The sequence below is a fragment of the Diorhabda sublineata genome, chromosome 1, assembly GCF_026230105.1.
Source record: "Diorhabda sublineata isolate icDioSubl1.1 chromosome 1, icDioSubl1.1, whole genome shotgun sequence".
Classification (NCBI taxonomy): Eukaryota; Metazoa; Arthropoda; class Insecta; order Coleoptera; family Chrysomelidae; genus Diorhabda; species Diorhabda sublineata.
Window position 1 is genome coordinate 19022280 of NC_079474.1, and position 21137 is coordinate 19043416.

The window sequence follows — 21137 nt, forward strand, 5'->3', positions numbered from 1 at the left end:
ACCATTTGTGGTTATTTTTTAATCTAAAGAAAAATTTGTTGAAATTATGGAAGCTTTACTTACAAAAGTGTTTTGACGTAAGTCTCCATTATTTTAAACAATAAAATTATTTGTTCAAAAAGCTTTTTGTATCAAAAAATATATTGCGTCACCTATGTATAATTCATAGTAGATTTTCCGAAACGTTTTATAGCAAAAATCAGTTATTAGAGGCTCCCTGTCGATCGCAATCCAGTTCTCGGTAAATAAATCCATTATTTAAGATAGTCTAATCAAGACATGTTTCTTCTTACAAGGATTCCTTTGACCGAGATCTTGTCTTAATAAAACGTATCGCTCTCCACGTGTAATAATGTTCCATTTCCCGTCCATGCAGAGCAAATTACAAATCCGAAACGAATTACTTTAAAAACAAACAGAATTTTAATTAATATTAGTTTACTAACAATACACGTTTATATATTTTATCTTATCCATGTGTACAGTCCATTTAAGAAACTCGTCAAGGTAAATACCCAAAAACTTATCACTTCCATTGGGTTGCTATTGAAAACAAGTGATTGTATAGTATATATAAGGCAAAACTAAACTCTTCTTTTTTCTTCGATAATAGGTCAATCACCTGTTCTTTCTTCTTTATCTTTCCTCATCCTGACTCTACATAGTAGTATTTTAGGCCGGTGTTCTGGCAATCCTTGATGATTTGCACGTATCTGTAGATGAACTTGTGGTTCCTTTCTTGAAAGTATGTAATTGTGACTCCTAGAGTTTTCTGAGCTGAATTTTCCCTGAAAAGCATTAAAAAAACAGGGTATCCATATGTTAGTAACATCGTTACTTACACTATGATAACCATTCATTAATTTTATCTACGTTACATGATCGTCTGATGTTTTCGCTTCGTTCTCAGTCAGTAGAATTTTCCTAGGATCCGCCTCAACATTTTTATTTCTGTGGTCTCTCCAAGAATTGTTTATTTTTTGATGTATGGGTTATTGTAGTTGTAAATGTCTTTGTTTCTTGTCTCAGGTGGTTGTTCCACCATACTACGTTCTGAGGACATCCCGCGATCTTATTTGCTCTAGCTGCTTGTCCTCTTATCTCGTCTTCTATGTCTCCATAACGTCTCCAATTTCAAGGTACTTGAGGTTCATGATGAAATTGCACACCAGATCAGAACTTTTTAGCGAAATTTGTTTTTTCTTCATAATGTACATCATTTCCTTTAGTTTCCGAATTAATTGTGAAGTCCTTAGTGGACGATAACATCTTTGTATCCATGCTATTTGGTTTGGAGTATATTTATCAAACTTCGACTCTGTCTTTTGTTCTTTCTATCTTTCTCGGGTAAAATTCTTGGTTTTCCACTTTTTGGCAGGTTCAGACATGGTATTCCTCCTCCACGTTTGGTTACAGCGTGGTGAAACATTTTGGTTCTGAGAAATTCGAACTATGTCACGCTTGTCAGACGACGACTCTCAGTTTCCGGTCTTAACTGCGATGGTAATGGGTTTTGTCAGCATCCAAGCCACATCTGTACCGGTAGACTGTTTTCCTAGGCTTCGTTAACTATAAAGAAACATCGGATTCGATTGAATAGTAGGACCCTTCAGCATGTACATACTGCTGTCAACAGTTTTCCAACGCGTACAAGAACGATTGGAGCGGAATGCTGTTCAGGTCCTCTACCGAGCCGTAATGCTTGTCCTTGAGCGTGGATTTTATTCTTTGGTATAAAAAAAGTCTGAATGCCAAGAAGATTGCTTTCTGGTTGGCCTTTTGCTCCTCTGACAACACTCACGGCACCAACATCGCGCACGATTTCCTCATGACTAAGTTTTCTGTCATGATCTAAAAACTTGAGTTTCAGGAATACTCAGTTCATAAGCTAGAAAATGGTGTCCAAAGCAGTCGTTATTTTCCATTATTTTCCTAACTTATCGGTACAGCTTGAGCCCTATCTAGCCATAGCACTATCACTGTAGGCCTCCTCAATGACGTCGTGATAATTTTTTCCCGTTTTACCAAGCTTAACCCAAAATTTGATCGCGTATCGCTGCTCTATGATTTTGGGTGACGAGGCGTTTCTACTGGGGTCCAAAGTATCATTTAAGGATAGCTCTATAGACTTCCACCAGTACCGCCCTTTAGAGTGTAACTGTAACTCGTATCAACAAGACAAATTCCAAGAAATTTTTTTCCAAAGCAGACATTTAGGAGTTTCTACTTGAACAAGATTCATACAAAGAAGCAGCTCGTAGAGGTTTTAGAAACAAAAATAATAGCCGAAAAATATACTGCAGACGAAATGGCCAAGAAGAATGGTCATACTGTTTTAAGATGACCTTAGTACTACTTTATTTTAAATGCATCTACAAAAATAGACAAGAATTAATAACACTTCAATGAAAAAGTAGAACTCCGACCACTAGTCTGATTTCGCGGCTATTTAGCTGGAGCAGTTGTTTGGTGAGAGACGAACGGGGTCCATCTATATGTCTTATCTCTGTCGAGCCTGCCTTGCGAGAAGGCTGTTGAGAGAGTGATGACAGTGCTTTTGGCCACACCAAGAATGCGCCCATTGGTGGGTTCGCTGATCCCAGTCTGGCGAGTGAGTTCGCTTCGTCGTTGCCTTTGTTGCCCGAGTGATCGGGCACCCAAATGAGCTGGATCTTGCAGCCATCACTCACCAGATTTTCGAGGACTCTCCGCAGAAACCTGCACCATTCCTCCTAGAACTGTCTGAGTACCAGGTGGCTCCATTGTTCAATATAGCGGGCTTAGAGTTACCATTCCACTGCTCGCGGTGCCTCCAAGCCCTTATTACCAACGGTCGAAGGCGTCATTTGATCACTGCCCATCGAAATGATTGGGCATCCTCCTGAGACCTGCGCCCAGATTTTTGCATGGCCAATTGGTCCAGCCCGCAGTTCTTTGTGAATGTTCAGCCTGTAGGCTGTTCTCATGGTTATATTTATATTAAATGCTTCTATGTGTGCAATTTTTCCTTTGTTAATTTTAATAATTATTTTTATAAAAATACAATTTATTCCGTTTCTATAAATTAAATGGCGAAACTGATCGATCAAGTTGATAAAAGCATTAAAATGTATATACAGTGAAATGGCGGACATCGAACTTTTGTGGAAAAATGAAAAAAATACCGCTAGTTTCAATCTCTAGCCTTCTCAATTCATATCTAATATATTGAGACAGTGGAAGAGATTGGTTTTTTGCTAAAAATACTCGATATATTTATGTTTAGGCACTAATATTTGATTTTTAACAGATATCCTCGTATTTTTCCGATGATTTTATTTTCGATAACCAATCAATCAAAATAGGGTTTTGACCAGATAAAAAAACATATTTTTATTATTATTTACTTGTCTAAATTGTTTTTGCAGGTAGCATTCAACATCCTGTTTATTTATTACAACTTGAAAACATCGTAGTCGGGGAAATCGTTGCATCGGATGTTTTTGCAATTGGCAAATTTGATTTACGGCATTTTTAATCGAATGTATTACTCCTTCTCCGGGTATTATTATTACATACAATATTTCCCCTATATAAAATTCTTCTCCCATATTATTCAAAAACAACGTTAATTTAAACAGAGACGGCTAGTGTATAAACACTGCAGTGATGCAAAGCTCTCAAACGAATTAATATTACGAACAAGTTCGCGGATGGGTCCTTAAGCCGGCTCTGTCATGCTTTTACGAGATTCTAAAATTCGGCGAAGGCGGCAACCTTTGATGTACGATTGAAATACCAAGAATTCTAAAATTCTAGAATTCTAAAATTCTAGAATTATAAAATTCTTGGTATTGATGTTTGTTTATATAACTTTTTATTGTAGCAAGCGGTTTATTTACAATGTTTCTTTTGAATGATTTCTAGGAAGGCCAATTTAATAATTTGTTTTGTTTCCTTATTTTCTAGAAGTTTATAGAATTCTTTTGAGATATATACAAGGAGTTTGTGTAGCTAATTTAGTTACTTTATAATAAATAGTCTTAGTGAGCAGATTTAAATAAAAAGAATTTAAATAAATTATTTATATTAGTTAAGTGTTAGTGAAAAGTGAATTATTATGAGTTAGTTAGTGTAGTGTATAGTGTTAAAATAAATTAATAACGTAAGAGACAGTGTTTATTAATTCACCCCACGAATAAAGTAGAAAAACATTACAATAAGAACAAAAATATGATAATTATATAATTTAAATAATAATAATCTAAATTTGACTTCAATAATTTGGGTATGTGCGTCCTACTTGTCTCTGTCTCACTTGTTGTTTTCACTTATTTCAATAGGTAGATCATCTTTTATCATTATGAATAGCGCCGGACTGCGCACCTGTCTTAATCCTTCTTTAGTCGTGAAATTTTCGGATTTGTCATTATTTTTGTTGTAAACTTTTACATAGTCGTCGATAGATTACAAGCAGCTCTTCATTGAGGAACTTTTCTCTTTTAATATCTACCTTTGATTCCTGGAAGATTCACTTCTGTATCTGACTCTTCTCTTAAACCCTTTCCATTTAAATTTAATGGAATTAAAGTCAGGACCCCATACTGACTACTCTATAACAATAATTCAAACCTCCTTAAGGTATTGGAAAACTGATACGGATATATATTGTGAGATACAGTCTTACGAATCGTTCTACTTGTCTTCGGCGTACTCTCATCCCCTATTGCAGCTGAACATCAGTCTAACTCCGGTTTCTCGCACTTGTAGATATGTAGATAAAGTGGGTGGGCATCTTGATCTGAAGTCGCCCAATTTCTTCTCAAACCTTATTGAAGCTCTTAGTTTCATAACATTTGGACCTTTAATTTTTTCGGACGCTGTCAAATGCTTTCTGGATATCTATAAAACCAAAGTATACTTTTTGTTTTATTTTCAGCTCTCTCTCTATTAGATGTTTCAAATGTGTATTGTTAAAACCGCTTTGCAATTCCTCTAATTGGTTTTCTATGTTTCTGTTATCTCAAATACTCTCGTGGACTTTTAGTACCACGCTTAGCAATGTTATAACTCTATAATTATCACATTACACACAATATCTATAATTATCACATTTGTAGACCCCTTTCCCCCAAATTTTGTGTATTTCCGATATTTTACTGCTTTCCCTTTTTTTAGTTTCTGTGGGGCTTGCTTAATTTCTTCTCTTTGTATCAGTTGCTCATTTTTTAGTCCTAGACGCTGTACATCTTCTTCTTCTACATTGAGTATTTCCTTCCACCATTATTATTTTTTTGTTTTATATTGAACGTTTCCTATTTTCTTAGCGTTTTTAGTACTTACAAGAGTTTCTAATTTCCTCTGCGCTTCGTATGAACTTGAACTTTTAAGGTAAGTAAGCTTTTCATCGGTACCAAGCAATCGCGGGTCACACTTTGAAGATAGCTATGTAAATAGAAAGTCATGGATTTTATTATCCATTGTTCATAGGGCTGTTTTAAAAGCAGGGATCTTAGAAATCATTCCGTGGGACGTAGTACTTATTGAATAATATTCACGTAACTTTTCCTCGGTTTCTTTAATTGTTTAATGAAGATTTTTCTAGTTTTATAATTTCCCAAGATATCTATATCTGTTAGAATTATGTAAATGTCATCAACACTAATTTTTTTCAAAAAACAATTTAAGATAAATCAATGCTTTCCTCTCTAGACCAATTATTCTTTTGTCTTCTCGAATTTATTTGTATTGAATTCAATCGGAGAATATTGATAAGACAACAATATTCCCTATAATTCAAAATGACAACCCGTTTTGTTTGTTGAACAATCTAATAGTCGCCATCACCTATTTCTTGTTGTCACTTAATAATTTGATATTTCTAGTTACGTAGAAATTTATCTGCACGTAATGCGGATTGTATCATTAATTATTATATGTTAAAAACGTGGTATTATCACGTTTTTGCATTAGCACGTGCTCCTATAATTGTTCAATGATATTTTGAAGTCATTTTTAGTTACACCATTATATATACAACGTGACAACGTCGCATGGTTTGTAAAAAGTCGTATTTCCGAAGTCCAGGTGACAGTTTTTGCAGAATTATACGACGTAAGAAAGTAAAATTCGAGGATAGTACAATAATAATTAAATCTAAGTGAATATAAGGTATTAAGATAATATAAGACTTTTTTTTGTATGTTTCCAATATACAAATTCAAATACATCATAAAACACGATACACAAACACCGGCATGTTGATTTTTCGGTCCAAATTTGACACGCCACGCGCATGACGTCACGCTCAATGAAATTTCAAATTTATTATTGGAGAACTAACGTTTCTTTTGAGATCGTTGTTTTTTTAACTTCAAATAATTGTTCAAAAACACAATTTTTAGCCTTTAAAAAATTACTTTTTCGTGCAATTGCACGCGAAGTCAGTATTTCTCGTTCTCAGCACAGTCCGCGAAATATTAAACCAAACGTCACTTCCAAATTTGACATTTCTAAAATACTACAAAGACAAGGATTAATTTTTATTGAATACCAACAAATACATAAGTATTTATATTATTTAGGATGAATATTAACATTAATTGTACAGTTCGTATTATTATATTTAATCCAGAATTTGAAGCAACTACAACTGTGTTTCTGAATAATGGTTATTATCTACATTTAAACCAGAATTGTCATATCAGCCCCAGTACTGGTTCTTCCGCTACTGTCGTGGACTTTCATCAACTGTGATGTTTAAGAATTGACATATCAGCCCCAGTATTGGCAAGCAGCGTGGCAGAACTTCTTCGAAAACAGTGACCCGTGTGTTTCAGGATTTGGTCGAGGAGCTGTATATTTAGGATAAATTTTAATGAAATGAATATTAGTGAGAAACAGTGAAAACACGCTTCTTATTCGTCTTGGTATCAGAAACGGTTACTATTAATACAACATTCTCTTCCTGAATATCTCCAATCACCATTTTTACTAACTCACCTCGTTGTAAGGCACCAGATATTCCCATTAGCAAAACTACATGCACGAAGCCGCGCAGCGCACAACTCGTGTAACGTACTATACTTTTTCTATGCCCATTCATGCATGCTACTTGAGAAAAGAAAACCTGTCCTATTTTTAAAGAAATTGCATAATGTGCTGCCTACATTTAGGGGCATCACTCTTTCAATACTAAATATATCTCGCTAATGCTAAAAGTTTTTATGTTTTTTAATTGACTAAATTTCTGTAAATAGACCAAATAAAGTCTTACGTAAATAAAAATATAAAAACGCACGTGTATGTTATGAAATCTCATTACGTGCATGTTATTGTTAAATGTCATCTACAAGGAATGTTGACAGTGCGATTTTTGACGTTTACAGACATGGGCGCAGAAAAACTTTTTTGCTTGATGCTACTGCTTTTCTTTTCAGAAATGGTACAAATTTTGAAAACTGCTTGATATATTCGTATGTTCAGCATGCACTTCAACATGGAATAAATGCTCTATAAACTTTTTACAACATTTGATTCTTGCATCAAATAAGCCAATAAAATGTTTTCAGACATCGTCTTAACATTCTGTTTCTCACACCAATCTTTCAAAACATTTTTCGCACTGCCGTTTTCGGGTATTAAAACGGAAAGCTCCGAATTTATAACACTTTTGAGTTCAGGAGGAGAGGAAGGTACTGAAATATCGCTATCAGTATCGGACATTTTGCGTTTTGTCAAGAACTGTCAAAATATTTTGTATATATTGAAACATATCATTTCCATAGCACAAAGTGACATTGTTAAATAAATTGAACTGCTGTTGATTTTAGAGCAATAATATATTTATTTACAATTACATATATACTTAGTTTAATAGTTAAAACGATTGCTCGAAAAATAGTGTGTATGCCATGGCCACGAAACTTTTTGACGACCTCAAGATTATCTTGCCTCGGCCGGACCGGTACGTTAAAAATGTATAAGCATACAAATAACTATTCTTTCATTAAAAAATTCAGAACCCATCTTCTCCTGGTTAACAATATTTTTTTTTTAATTTTGTGAATAAATTGAACAAAATTTGCCGCCCCTTGAAATCTGCCGCCCTAAGCCTGACAGTTAATCCACTACTGCACCCAGTAAAAATTTTTTTTTCCTAAATATTTGGTTCACATCGCAAAACATATTTCTATTTCTTCGATTAAAATTTGTTCTCGAAATTACGAAAAATCCAATAGTTTATCTCTAATATATTTTAAGAGAAATGACATATCCGAATTTTCCGAATAATAATTTCCTTGGTTTTAAACAGTTTCATCAGTTCGAAAATAAATACTTAAACAAAGGAATCTGTTATGATTGATATTCACATTTCTTAACCTTTATTGTTTTTCAGAGAAATAATTTACGAATATCTAAACACTTTCGTTGTTCTTGAAACCGAATAACCAAATAATCGCTTTCACTAATCATTTCGTGGAATTTCGCTTGATACCCAGAAATTAACAATAATTTTCACAACTTCTCATTGACCTGTTTTCATGTTCATTCAATTATTTTAATTCAAGTTATTACATTTATCTCTCTACATATTCTTAGACACATTTTCATATCTACACTACCGGTCAAAAGTTTTTGTCTCTTCGAGGAATGCTTAAAATCCTGTCATGCTGGAAGATAAATTTTCCGCTGGCCAGAATGTACTATATTTTCCAATGATATGTTTTTATAGCCTTATTTTTTCAAAATCCCTTCAAACCCCAAACCAAAATTTCGAATAGAAGCTCATTTGAAAGACAGACTTCGAAGGAAAGTGCATGCCTTCTTCTTTAGTTCGAGGTGATAAGGATAAAAAAAGAAATACATTTTATTTAGATGAAACATTGATCAATGAGGGGCATACACCAAATAAATTTTGGTTGTTACAAGTTGCAGACCAGAATTCTCAATTAATTTGTCTACTGGTTTAAATCCACCAATAGGAAAGGGGCGCTGATTTATAATAGAAGGTCAGTTCAAACGTTTTGTTAATGTGATGTTTTTAAAAAAAGGTTCAAACAATTTATAAGGCTTCTTCCTTAGAACTGTATAATTCTAATGGATAATGAAAGTCATTCATTCATCTGTGAATAAAATTGTTCCCCATTCCTCTCGTACTTTCTATGAAGAGAGGTACAGTTATGTGACTTCTTTTTCTTCTATATCCATTTTGCGATCACTTCTGCCCATTTTATCTTGTCTTTCCACTTGTTCCTTGTGCAATGTTTGATTTTGTGGAGCCACGACATCCTCTTTCTGCTCGATCCTCTTCTTTTCTCTGTCTTCCCTTCTATCAAGAGTTGAACCAAATGATACCTCTCGCTCTGTATCACACGCCCAAGTATGCTGTTTTTCTACTTGTGTCCAGCAGTTCACGTTTTCTTTCTATTCTCTTCAGAATTTCTTCGTTGGTTTTTCCTTCCGTCCATGGAACTCTCAAAATTCCTCGGTAGATCCACATCTCAAATGCATCCAATATGTTCATGGTGTCTACCTTCGATATCGTACAATACCACGGACCAAACGTAGCATTTTGTGAAGGTGGAGGTCGTATATAATTTTTGAGTTTCATCCCTGCTCAAATATTTATATTTTGCGGCGCTTCTTTTTTTTCTTGTGTAGTTTTTTTATTTTAAAAAATATGTGTTGATTGTACTGCATAGTATATTTTCCAAAATCGCTTTTAACATGGATACTTAAGATAATTAACTTCATGTTATTGAACAGTATATTTATCCACAAATTTTGATGTCATTCACAAACTTTATTGGTGTTTCAAAAGTTGTTAATGAACGATTTTTGTAAATATATATTAGCACGTTGAAAATACTGTTTAAACTTTTTCTGCCTCCGTAAGATTTTTTAACAACACGTGTATGTTATAAATGGGTCAGGACGAATGTTTCTGGATTTTATATATTTAATTTTTCGATACAGGCAAGCGACACAAATGCAACGCTTATTGAATGTTGATAATTGCGCACCTTTACTCGATTTTTTTGTATACCTACTTCCATTATTTCAAAAGAGGTTGAAAATGAGGAATCTATATTTCGATATAAACAGAAACAGTCTCAATTATTTGACCTAAGCCGGCCACATCAAGGTCGGATAACACACGGAAAACGACGTTGAAAATCAGTTAATTTTATTTAAACATTGAAAACTTTTCTAATACATTACTGAATTATGACGTAACTGAATTAAAAAAAAAACCAAAACATCTAACAGAAAAGTAATAACATTTATTTTACGAAACTTAAATACTCATATACTGTACAATGCCGAGGACCATGAAACCAAACTTGGACTTGGTAAAAAAGTTATTTTCTTTCGTTTGCCCGCTGTTTGTCGTTTTCAGGCCGCCAAATCTCGCAGTCTCCTCAGAAGATGTTTCCACCAGCTGCTCTCTCCATACTTCAACGCTATTTCTAGAGCTTTGTGTCCTTCGCTGTGTGAAACTTGTCTTCTAACATCATATCCCCTTCTTTATCATCATCTTCTCCTCTTCCGCTTACTATATTCACTATTTCTTCATCTGTCACTTCATACTGTTCATCTTGGGCCAACCACTCGCACAGTCAGGAAAAGGAAAGGGGATGCGCCGCGTGGGCCACCGTATAGTCGGGTGTGAAGAAATGGGCTGCTTCGTGCACAGCCCTATGGAAAATCATGTTATTATACTGTACATGACTGAGACTCTACTAGAGTTTCGGTTCCTAGGAGGACAAACACGTTCTATTTTTGATCTTTAAGCGAAAAATGTCTCGTTAATAGTGTCAGAAATTTATAAAATTAATTTAAAATCAAGCAATATAAAATTGTCTATAAAATGAGTATACTTAAGCGAAAAATGAAATAAAATTGTTCGTTTTTTGATCTCAAGTTCTTAGTTAACGACTTCTATTTCTATATGATAAACTTTTTGTTGCTTTTTCACGCTGCAAAAGAGGAAAATGTATCAAGAAAAAGTAAATAAATCAGTAAAATATTAGCCCACAATTCGCTTTTATCGTAAAAATATCAGTTATCTTTATAAGTTCAATCTAGATTAGTTCGTAATGATATGGTGAAGATGTAACCACCTTCATTTTAGCATTTACTGCAATTTCATATTTTTTTAATGTGAAAGGAACACAAAATCGATATGGAACTTAATATCCTTTTAGCCAATAGTGTATATATACTATACTGAAAGTTGTTCGTTTTGTATTCATTTACATACCGAAACTTGCGTTTTGAATGTTCCATGTAGTGAATGTGACAGTTCCATACTGCAAAACACTTTCGGGACGCTTTGGAGTACACAACTTTAACTTCCTTAAATGTAACTTTAGCCACTTCACTGTTGACAGTTGACAAGTTCACTTCGATGATTTTGCATAACCTTAAATTTTTAATTTTAGTCCTTGGCGTACAAATAACTATTTCAACCACTTGATTGCTGCTTTTTTTCTCAAAGTCTTGAGTGAGAACTTACATTATACATTATATTATACAGTTATGAAGAAAAAATCTGTCAGTTGTTCGAACAATTCTTTAAAAACGTCAACATTCTTGGAACTAAAATAAAACAAAATGTGTGACTTAAAATTACTTAACTAAATTTTGTATAACAATTTACGCTCTTTTCCATGAAAATAAACTATAGCAGCTTGTTTTGAATATCGTTGCGGTAACGTGGCTGTGAACAAAAGAAATGCTTCTCACTCAGTTGGCTTTGGTCAGCCGACCCGTAACGTTTGAAACTGATCTTGGGTTACTTGTTAGACTCAACAGCTTCTGATTCGGGTGGTGCCGCTACGAGATTTCTTTTTTTGGTAGGCATCATCGGACCATAGATTCTATGCGAGTCGCCTCAACTTACCTTCTTCATAAATTGAAGTTTTTTTATTCAAATGTGTTGTTTATCGAGTTTTTAAAGCATCCGGGAGCCCACGCGGAACCTATCCACCCAGTTGAAATTTTGATCTCATAAAACGACTTTATAATATTTATTTGTAGCAGTTATTTGAGAATTTGATTTTTTCTTTCAATTGGGTACCGAAATCTAGTATTGGATTTAAATATCCCAGGGCACAAGGATTAAACTCGTGTCGAGACAATTTTCGAACTGCCCACCTTTACAATGAAATTACGATTCATATGTCAAATTTTATGTTAATTCTTACCCCAATTAATTTACTGTCCGAAAAAATATTTATAACTTTTTCGACGATACGTAGTTAAATGAACTTAAAATCATTTATAAGGTTTCGTGGATCACGAAAAACGTGCTAACAAATCAAAGAAGAAAGAAAAAGAAACCGAACTGTGGCCATTTATTTTATTGTAAACACAAATAAGATGAAAAATATCGTCGACGAACTGAGAAACAGATTCCTTACAACAATTTCATTTTTTTAAAACTGTCTGGTTTTTTTCTATGAATAATTAAATCACAGTTTTTTGTTTATTGAAATAAATGTTGGAATTCACTTGCACACATCTTACATAAACCGTAACGTCATAAATATTTTTTCTCAGATTTGTATGTAGATGACTATTTTTCACCACGTAATGGAAACATGGATTTCCATTACCTAATCAGATATGCGTCATTAATGACGTAAAACCAAAACATTTTCACTAACTTCTCTCTATTCTGTATATGTCTCCTGTTCAATATATTCAATAGGTAGGTAAACTAAAAAATTTTTTTTATAATCTTTTTTACAACAGTAAAACATATCGGGTCATTAAAAACAGGTTTTTTTCTAATAACAAAATCAAAGAAATGATAAATGATATCATTTATATATAATATAAAAAAACAGAGGAAATTGCAAAATCTTGGTAGATAAGAATCTTAACGCGTGCCTAAAAAACGATTCAAAACAACTGATTGTTTTGTACATTATACTAGATTGTCTAACTTCTATTCATCACGACCTGATTGAATTAATGGTTCCATTGAATTTTCAGACAGTATAATTTCGTAGAGACTTTCTCTACCCGCAGTTTATCGAAAACATACCAAAAAAATGATCATTGCTTATATCAATTTATTAAGTTTATATTATATTCCCTTTATTTTTACAAGCATACAGTTATTATAGTAATATAATTATTTAACATTAAGAATAATACCATAATTCTGAATTGATAATACACAATTTTTAATTATACACTTATAAATGTCTATTATGCATTACACATAACCACTTATTTTAAGTGTAAATGAGGTTGCGGTAATGCAATTGTATTCTAAAATTATTTTGGACTTATTATGGAGATACTATAGAACTTCATAAAAAAGAAGATTAGGACTAGTATTTTTAGGTTATAAAATATGAAGGTTAGTTATTAAAGCGTGGTGTGATAAACATAAACTAATTTTTATTGAATTTAAAAGTATAGTGAATAATGGCTAAATCTAAGAAAAAAAATCGAATGTCATCAGAGCGTGTTCATTTAAAAAAAGAACCAAAAAAGATGAATCCCTTCGAAATTCATGTGAATAAAGAGAAACTGAGGGTTCTAGGTAAAAAACAAAAAAATGATAAAGGTCTTCCAGGAGTTGCTAGAGCAAAAGCTATACAAAAAAGGAAATCTACTCTTCTACAAGAATACGAAGTTCAAAACAAAACCAATACGTTTCTAGATAGACGTATAGGAGAAAAAGGTAAAATGGACTTTGAAGAAAAGGCTATCGCAAGATTTACAGCTTTAAAAGTAAAAAATCATAATAAAAAAAGTATTTTTAATCTTGCCGATGACGAAATTTTGACACATAAAGGACAAACTTTAAGTGAAATCGAAAAATTTGATGATCCTAGATCAGACGATGAAGATTTTTTTGATAAAGGACCAAAAACAGGAAATTTGGTGTCTGATTTTGTTGAAGAAGCTCATTTCGGAGGTGGTTTGTTTAAAAATACTGGAAAAGAAGGTGCAATGACACATAAAGACCTTATAAATCAACTTATAGTGGAATCGAAAAAGAGAAAAGCAGAAAAACAGAAATTGAAAGAGGCTACATTAGAATTAACAGAAAAATTGGATACTGAATGGAAAGATCTAATTCCATTAGTGAATTCAAATACACAAAAAACAGAAGATGAGCCAAAAAAAAAGATTGATGACTATGATAAAGTAATGAGAGAGCTTAAGTTTGAAAAACGTGGTACTGTCTCAGACAGATTAAAATCAGAAGATGAACTAGCTAAAGAAGAGAAAGAAAATTTAGCAAAATTAGAACAAGAAAGATTAGAACGAATGAATAGTAGTGAAGATAAACCAAAACAGTATCATAGAAGTGCTGACGATTTGGATGATGGTTTTGTGTTCAATAGTGATAATGAAGACATACAAGAAAATATGTTGAGTTATAATCCAGAAGGTTTGGTACAAACTAAGTTATGTCTTGCTAATATTAATTGAATTGTTTCTTAGGTGAATCCAACTTACCAATTGAGGCTAATGTAAATGGAACTATTTTGAAAGCTAATAAAAATACTGAAGAAGCTGAAGATGATATAGAAGAAGAGAGTTCAGAAGAAGAAACTGATTCTGAAGATAATCTATCTGATTTGAAAGAAGACAGTGATAGTGAAACAGAATCTTTTGGTGTAGAAAAAGAAAATGAAGAAAAAATGGAAAATGATGAAAAAATTGATTACAAAAATGATAAAGATGCTAATATATCAAATGAGTCAAGTAAATCTAGAGATATTAAAAAAGAAATTGCTTCAAATGAAACTATTGGATTGAAAAAATCAGATAAAACTACTTCTTCTGAAGATAATTCGAACAAAAAAGGAGTAAATGAAGGGGACATACCATTCACATTTGACCTACCAAATTCTTATGAAGATTTGCTTGAATCTTTAGAAAAATACGAAAACTATGAAGATCTAGTGTTACAGAGAATGATAAAGTGTAATCATCCCAGTTTATCAGAAACTAATAAAAGCAAATTGGGCTTACTCTTTGCATATGTTCTCCAATATTTGAACGATCTTTTCTGTGAACAAATGGATGAGAAAAAAACTAAAAAACACTATTGTATCTTTCAAAGTTTGGTACCACAAATTTACGAACTGGCCAAGTTGAATCCTGAAAATGCGCATAAATCAATCATAGAAGTTATTAAGGAGAAATTTGAAGAATTTAAGAAAAAACCTAGAATTTATCCTGGACTTGAAATATTGATATTTTTTAAATTAGTTAGTGTGTTATTTTCAACATCTGACTTCAGGCATCAAATTGTTACACCTTGTTACATTTTTATGGAGCAAATATTAACAAAATGTAAGGCCAAAGACAGACATTCCATATCATATGGTTTATTCGTATCTACAATGATATTAGAGGTAAGTTTTGAACAACTTGTATATTTTTCTTGTTGTATATCGTTGTACCCGGTCTACTGACTAATTTATATGTATAAAAATCATTGTAAATTGTTCTTCTTGGAATTGTTGCACTCAACGCATCTGCCAAACTTTAGGTTCTATGCATATAATACAACAGGACCAGCTTCACGTTGTATGTGAGTGGACGAGTTTGTAACAGTATAGTATTTTTACTTAACCTATATAAAATTCGATAAGAGGCAAAGTCGTAATTTTATTGGAAGGTCATTGTGCAGGCCCCCATTATAATATTGTATTTTCAATATAATTCAAAGAAAAATTTGATTATTATCAAATTTATTTAATTTTAATACACATTGTTTCGTGGCTCGAAATGAAATGACACAAAGTCGTTGGGATCACAGATAATCTGTTAGGGTCAGGTATAAATAAGAGGATGGATCTATATTATTGCATCACGTGTGTTAACTGGAGATCTTAGATCCTGAAAAATTCTATACAAACAACCACACTTCAAAAATAGTTCAAAATATTCACCAATGCAGTATATATTTTCTGTTTTCAGTACTCCGCTTTATCTAAAAGATATCTACCAGCGGTGATTAATTATTTATCAGGTTTATTACATATGGCTGTTCCAAAAGCAAGTGTGAAACTCTTGAAAATCCCACCACCTTTCAAGTCAACATCTTCTCACTTAGTTCTTGTTGATAATTACAGTTCTGAAGTGTTTGAATCCATGAAAATGAAAACTACAGATTTTAGTCAACAAGAGATAAATGGGGATTATCAAGTGAGAGTTCTGTACACTGTTGTGAAGCTTCTAGAACAATTTTTAGAACATTACAAAGTTCTACCAAGTAATGTAGAGATATTCGAACCAGTTTTAAAACATATTCAGTTGATTCCATGTAATTACTATCCTGAAATAGTACAAAATAATTTAAATAATCTAATAACTTTGTTGGAGAAAATAAAAGAGGAAAGAAGACTGACATATCTTGTTATGGAAATATCTAAACCTAAGGCTTTGAGGCTTTATGAACCAAAAATACAAGTGATGTAAGTAATTTCAAAGAGATTTTTTCATAAAAAATTTAACATTTCAATCATTTCAAGATACGATGGTAAACAACATAAATATCAATCGAAAGAAAAAGCTCAGCATAGTAAATTGATACACAAATTAAAAAGGGAGAAAAAAGGTGCACTTAGGGAAATTCGCAGGGATAATGCCTTTTTGGGAAGAGTTAAAATTAATAAACAGATACAGAGGTTAGTACATATTTTTTTTGTAATTCTAATTAATTTTTAACATATTTTTTTAGTGATTCTGAGAGGAGAGATAAAGTTAAAAGAATATTCTCTGAAGCAGCTGTACAACAAAGCGAACTTAATGCTATTGACAGAAAAAAGAAAAAGAAACATTAGATATTGATATGAATTGTATATATTGTAATATATTTTCTCAATATTTTTTTAATCATTTTCCAGCTAAAATAAAATGGTTCTATTGAAGTTTTATTTATATTTGAACCTATTTCGCATATTCCTCTTAAAGGTGGATTATTATTTACACTTCTTCTTCAAAATAGTGAATTAATAATGTGAAGAGTAGAAGTCTTGTCCAAATTTATGGATCGATTGAAATATTTAACAAAACATTGATTCAAATAATACAATTATAGTCGAATCTCGATGTCTCCTAGAGCTCTCCATAAGATACAATGTAAATTTCTTGGAAAACCAAATTACTTCTAATATTACCTTTATACAAGGAATTTTTTTCGTCAGAACCCCTCTATATAAGGAATTTTGTCGATCCTGGTAAATAAAATCACATTGATATAAGGATTTTCTTATTCAGAACCTCAGTATAGTAAATTTAACTGCTAGTTTATTGAACTGTCGTGTCCAGTCATCGTGTTTTGGTTAATAGAATGGGAGTTTTATTTTCTATACATAATATAATATAGTTATGATCAGGTTAAACATAGACCAACGTTGCCTTTGAACTTCGATATAGCGAAATTTCACCAACTGAACCTTTTTTATCGGTCCCTTGAGATTTGTTATATTCAGGTTTGATTTTAATTTGTACAAAGGAGCTAGTAGTAATATTTTTGAATACTAATGCCAAAAAAGTGCCTAGATTACATTATAAAACATTCTGGAAGAACTGACACAGAAAGTAATGTTTACATACCAAATTCCATGGAAAACTGCAAAATTTTATCTTGAAAATCTTTTAAAATCGTATTGACATGAATTTTTACTTAAAAGTTTTCCAAACTGATAAAAACAGACTAGAAATGATGAACTGTACGAATTAGTTTCCTTTCCAAAATGTTATCTTCTAGAATATATCTTACACCCATTCAACTAAATCTGTAATTTCGCTAATTATCCTAGAAAAATTACAATTTGCAAAATTAATTAAAGTTCAAACACATATTTACTATACAAACTTTAATTACTATAATTAAAAAATTAGATTAAACAATATCAATTAAAATTAATGATCTATTATAATAAGTTCGTCTATGCCCCAGTCTTCGTAGGAATGGTCAGGTAGATACCTTCTTATAATAATGGGAATTTTTCTCTGTTTCAATTCCTTCATGGCAATTTGTAAGGGATCCGTTTCCCCATCTAATTCTACCATAACGGGGGCGCACATAGCAATTTGCAGAGCCCTTGTCCCTATAATATAAACTGCATATATTTGTACTGTTCACACTACCTTAACACTCACAATCGCACTATCTGATGTACGTTTCAAGAATCAAGTTATCATCTTCACAATTCTGAAGGTAACCACTTAGGTGGAGTGTTTTAATGCATGGAAAATTTCCAGCTGCAATTGTTTTTCACAAGAGGAAATTCATTGGGGATAATTTAGTATAAAAAGATAGGTCAAGTCAATGGATTTTCGACCCCGCAGAGGAGCAATACATATATCACTCCAAAAAACCTTTTTCCTTATCCTAACAAATTCTATCCAACAAATATCATATTGTTTAACAGTTAATTTAGTCGCATCGGTTCAAATAGATTTTAGTTTACCTTTAGTTTCTGAAGACTTGGTTATCGAAACGCGCGTCAGACAGTGTAATTGTGTAGTGGGAGTGTAAAGTAGATTTCAATATGAATATCACTAACGGTTCTAGAAATTCCAACTTTATATTTAATTGAATTGAGATTGCCCTTACCTAACACTCTGGCTCGTTCATATTTCGTCATGTATTTGGTTGTTATCCGTTTATTTTTTGGTACACCACCACCAGCTTGGCCTGGTGCTAGAATATCTATGTTATCTCCATCTTCTTCGGGTTGTTCAAGTTCTTCAATATTATCATCATCTACGTCTTCATCATAATCATCAGCTACGTCATTTTCATCAAATTCTTCGTCCGCCATTACTTCACGAGGTTCAAAAGTATTTTTTACGAAATTTGATTTAATAATAAAGTAGTTTGGTTAAAATATTAGCTAACTTCAGACTGTAACTATAAGTTTAAGGCGCGTTCAAATAGTTGATAACCAACATTGATTTGACGAATAGTAACCAGCAATATGATTATTACAATTTTTACAGTATTTTGTTGAATAAAAAATGACTATAACTATTGTTGATATTGTATTATCAATCTAATTTATAGATTGCAATCTAGTTCACTCTTCCCTGAAAGAAATATATAACTCTGTGCGAAGGTAGCTTTTTATACATGCAACGTTACTTTAATAATTTTGATGTCTAATGTCAAAAATCGATAGAATTTTATTGCTTTATAATATAGATGCATAAATAAATATCAGTTCAATTCACTTAAAAGTTGTTGCCCCGTATTATGAAAGATTTAGACAAATATTAAAATAAACATTGATATTCAAGACTGCAAATTTCAATATAAGAGTAACTGCCATGGCTAGTCAAATTCAAAAGGTGTTAAAGCAAGCTCTGTTAACATTTACAAGTAAACCAAATAATTTTATATCCAATCTCGATAATTTATCGCAGATATTAGATAAAACAGTAGCAGAAGATCTAAATTTCGATATTACTGCTGTTAATAAAGATGGAGAGGGAGCTCCAGTAACATATATAGATGTCTACGAAGATAATCTTCTTACCATGGGTATTTTTGTTGTGCAAAAAGATAAGAAGTTGCCGTTACACAATCATCCTGAAATGTATGGTTTAATAAAAGTATTAGCAGGTAAAATTAGAGTAATAAGTTATTCTATTAACACTCCAAAAACCATAGAAGTTGATACTAGAAGTACCAAAGATGCTAACACACAAACTGGATCTAGTACACGAATTTTGCTAATGCCTGATAGAAATGCGAGAAAACAGTTAATAACTGCAGAGTTGGTTAGTAATGATATAGTTGGAGTTGAAAGTAAACCATGTATTTTGGACCCGAATAAGAGGAATATTCATGAAATTCATAGTGTTGATGGCCCAGCAGCATTTATAGACATTTTGGCACCACCGTATAACACTGAAATACCTGGTGTTGGTATTCGATATTGTTCATATTACAGTATACTTAGTAATGTTTTACCAAATGTATTCCGTTTACAAGAAATCAGAAACCCCTCTTGGTATTGGACAGATACTTTACCATATTTGGGCCCAAATCCAGCTGCTAATTTGAAGGAAGAAGAAATGATGTAGTTTTTTCTTAAGAATGTATGTTCAGTGTATGTGATATTTTTTTTAATTTGCAGTGTAAATTCAAAATGTTACAAAATGTAAATATTAAATAAATGATGTATAAAAGAATGGTACTTTTATTGTGTGAAAAAAATCATATTTGGAACAGTCATTCTGTAGTGTCTATATGAAAAGAACCAGATATATTGAAATTTGTACATATTTAATGTTTAATTTGTTAATTTTTGATTATTGAAAGTAAATGTTTAAATTTATTCCAAAAATTAAATTCATCTCTAATATGCACATGTACTGTGTGATTGGTGCATTGCCTAATGAAGGTGCGACTCTAGGACCAGTATTGTCTTGCAAGGGGATTAAAATAAAAAACAACAGATCAAAAAACTGAAATTTTTTTAAAAAGTTTCGAAAAAATTTCGATTCAATTCCATAGATGTCGTTAGGTTACTTCGAAAATTATCAATTTAAATTAGGGTCTATAAGAGTGTGTAGTTTCGAAGGATCAGAAGTAGATGATGGAGATGAATGAATAATAGTTGATCACGTGGTTATCCTCGGGTACAATAATGACTCGTAATTATGGAAAATCTTTCCATTCATTTCGATTTAAATCAATTTTTAAGTTTTTACACTTCCCAGATTACTCAGAACACTTCGCAAATTTGGGAGACTCCGTTCAACAAGTTATTATTCAAAATTCATTGTTATCTTGATTCTCATATCGTCTCCTTGCAATAGGAACGCTCCCGCTAAAGAGAAGTGCTTCATTTCACTAGCATTCGCATGTAAATAGACAATTCTAACCTATCATTTTTATTGAAACATAATTTTAAAATTATAATTGTATATAAATCATTTATGATTGTCGTCATATATAAGAGATTGTAGTAATGGATGATATTCTGTATATTGGACTTCAGAAAAGCTGTTGTATAGCCCCATTGAGTTGTTTTAAGAGTATCCTCTAATATAAATCAGTGATTGCAGCGCTTAATGTATAAAATTTCGAACATTGCAAGCTCAGACAGAAAAAAAATGCTCGTTGAAAGCCAAATTTAAACCTAAAACATGGATAA

At 32.2% G+C, this 21137-nt stretch overlaps 3 protein-coding genes across 3 annotated transcripts; 2 read left to right on the plus strand and 1 right to left on the minus strand.

The window, feature by feature from the left end:
- The first annotated feature begins 13302 nt into the window (after window positions 1-13302).
- On the plus strand, window positions 13303-16895 carry LOC130447222 (nucleolar protein 14 homolog). Its single transcript, XM_056783915.1, has 5 exons — window positions 13303-14401; window positions 14455-15374; window positions 15943-16439; window positions 16497-16652; window positions 16706-16895. The coding sequence occupies exons 1-5, from the start codon at window positions 13426-13428 to the stop codon at window positions 16806-16808; spliced, it is 2652 nt and encodes an 883-aa protein (XP_056639893.1). The 5' UTR covers window positions 13303-13425; the 3' UTR covers window positions 16809-16895.
- Window positions 16889-18862, minus strand: LOC130447223 (DNA-directed RNA polymerases I, II, and III subunit RPABC2). The gene is made up of 2 exons (XM_056783928.1): window positions 18590-18862; window positions 16889-18080 (listed from the first exon to the last, which is right to left on the minus strand). Exons 1-2 carry the CDS (start codon window positions 18795-18797, stop codon window positions 17893-17895), a joined length of 396 nt encoding a protein of 131 aa, XP_056639906.1. The 5' UTR covers window positions 18798-18862; the 3' UTR covers window positions 16889-17892.
- A 244-nt stretch (window positions 18863-19106) lies between these two features.
- Window positions 19107-20169, plus strand: LOC130443489 (2-aminoethanethiol dioxygenase). Its single transcript, XM_056778162.1, has one exon. It carries the CDS (start codon window positions 19303-19305, stop codon window positions 20059-20061), a length of 759 nt encoding a protein of 252 aa, XP_056634140.1. The 5' UTR covers window positions 19107-19302; the 3' UTR covers window positions 20062-20169.
- Window positions 20170-21137: the final 968 nt, after the last annotated feature.

What these genes read in the sequence shown, in the direction of transcription:
- LOC130447222 (XM_056783915.1), top strand. Translation starts at nt 13,426, where the DNA reads ATGGCTAAATCTAAGAAAAAAAATCGAATGTCATCAGAGCGTGTTCAT. An exon ending in GTTGAGTTATAATCCAGAAG is followed by an intron (nt 14,402 to 14,454) that starts GTTTGGTACAAA and finishes ATTGTTTCTTAG; the next exon opens with GTGAATCCAACTTACCAATT. An exon ending in TATCTACAATGATATTAGAG is followed by an intron (nt 15,375 to 15,942) that starts GTAAGTTTTGAA and finishes TTCTGTTTTCAG; the next exon opens with TACTCCGCTTTATCTAAAAG.
- LOC130447223 (XM_056783928.1), bottom strand. Translation starts at nt 18,797, where the DNA reads ATGGCGGACGAAGAATTTGATGAAAATGACGTAGCTGATGATTATGAT. An exon ending in TGAACGAGCCAGAGTGTTAG is followed by an intron (nt 18,081 to 18,589) that starts GTAAGGGCAATC and finishes TTTATATTATAG; the next exon opens with GGACAAGGGCTCTGCAAATT.
- LOC130443489 (XM_056778162.1), top strand. Translation starts at nt 19,303, where the DNA reads ATGGCTAGTCAAATTCAAAAGGTGTTAAAGCAAGCTCTGTTAACATTT.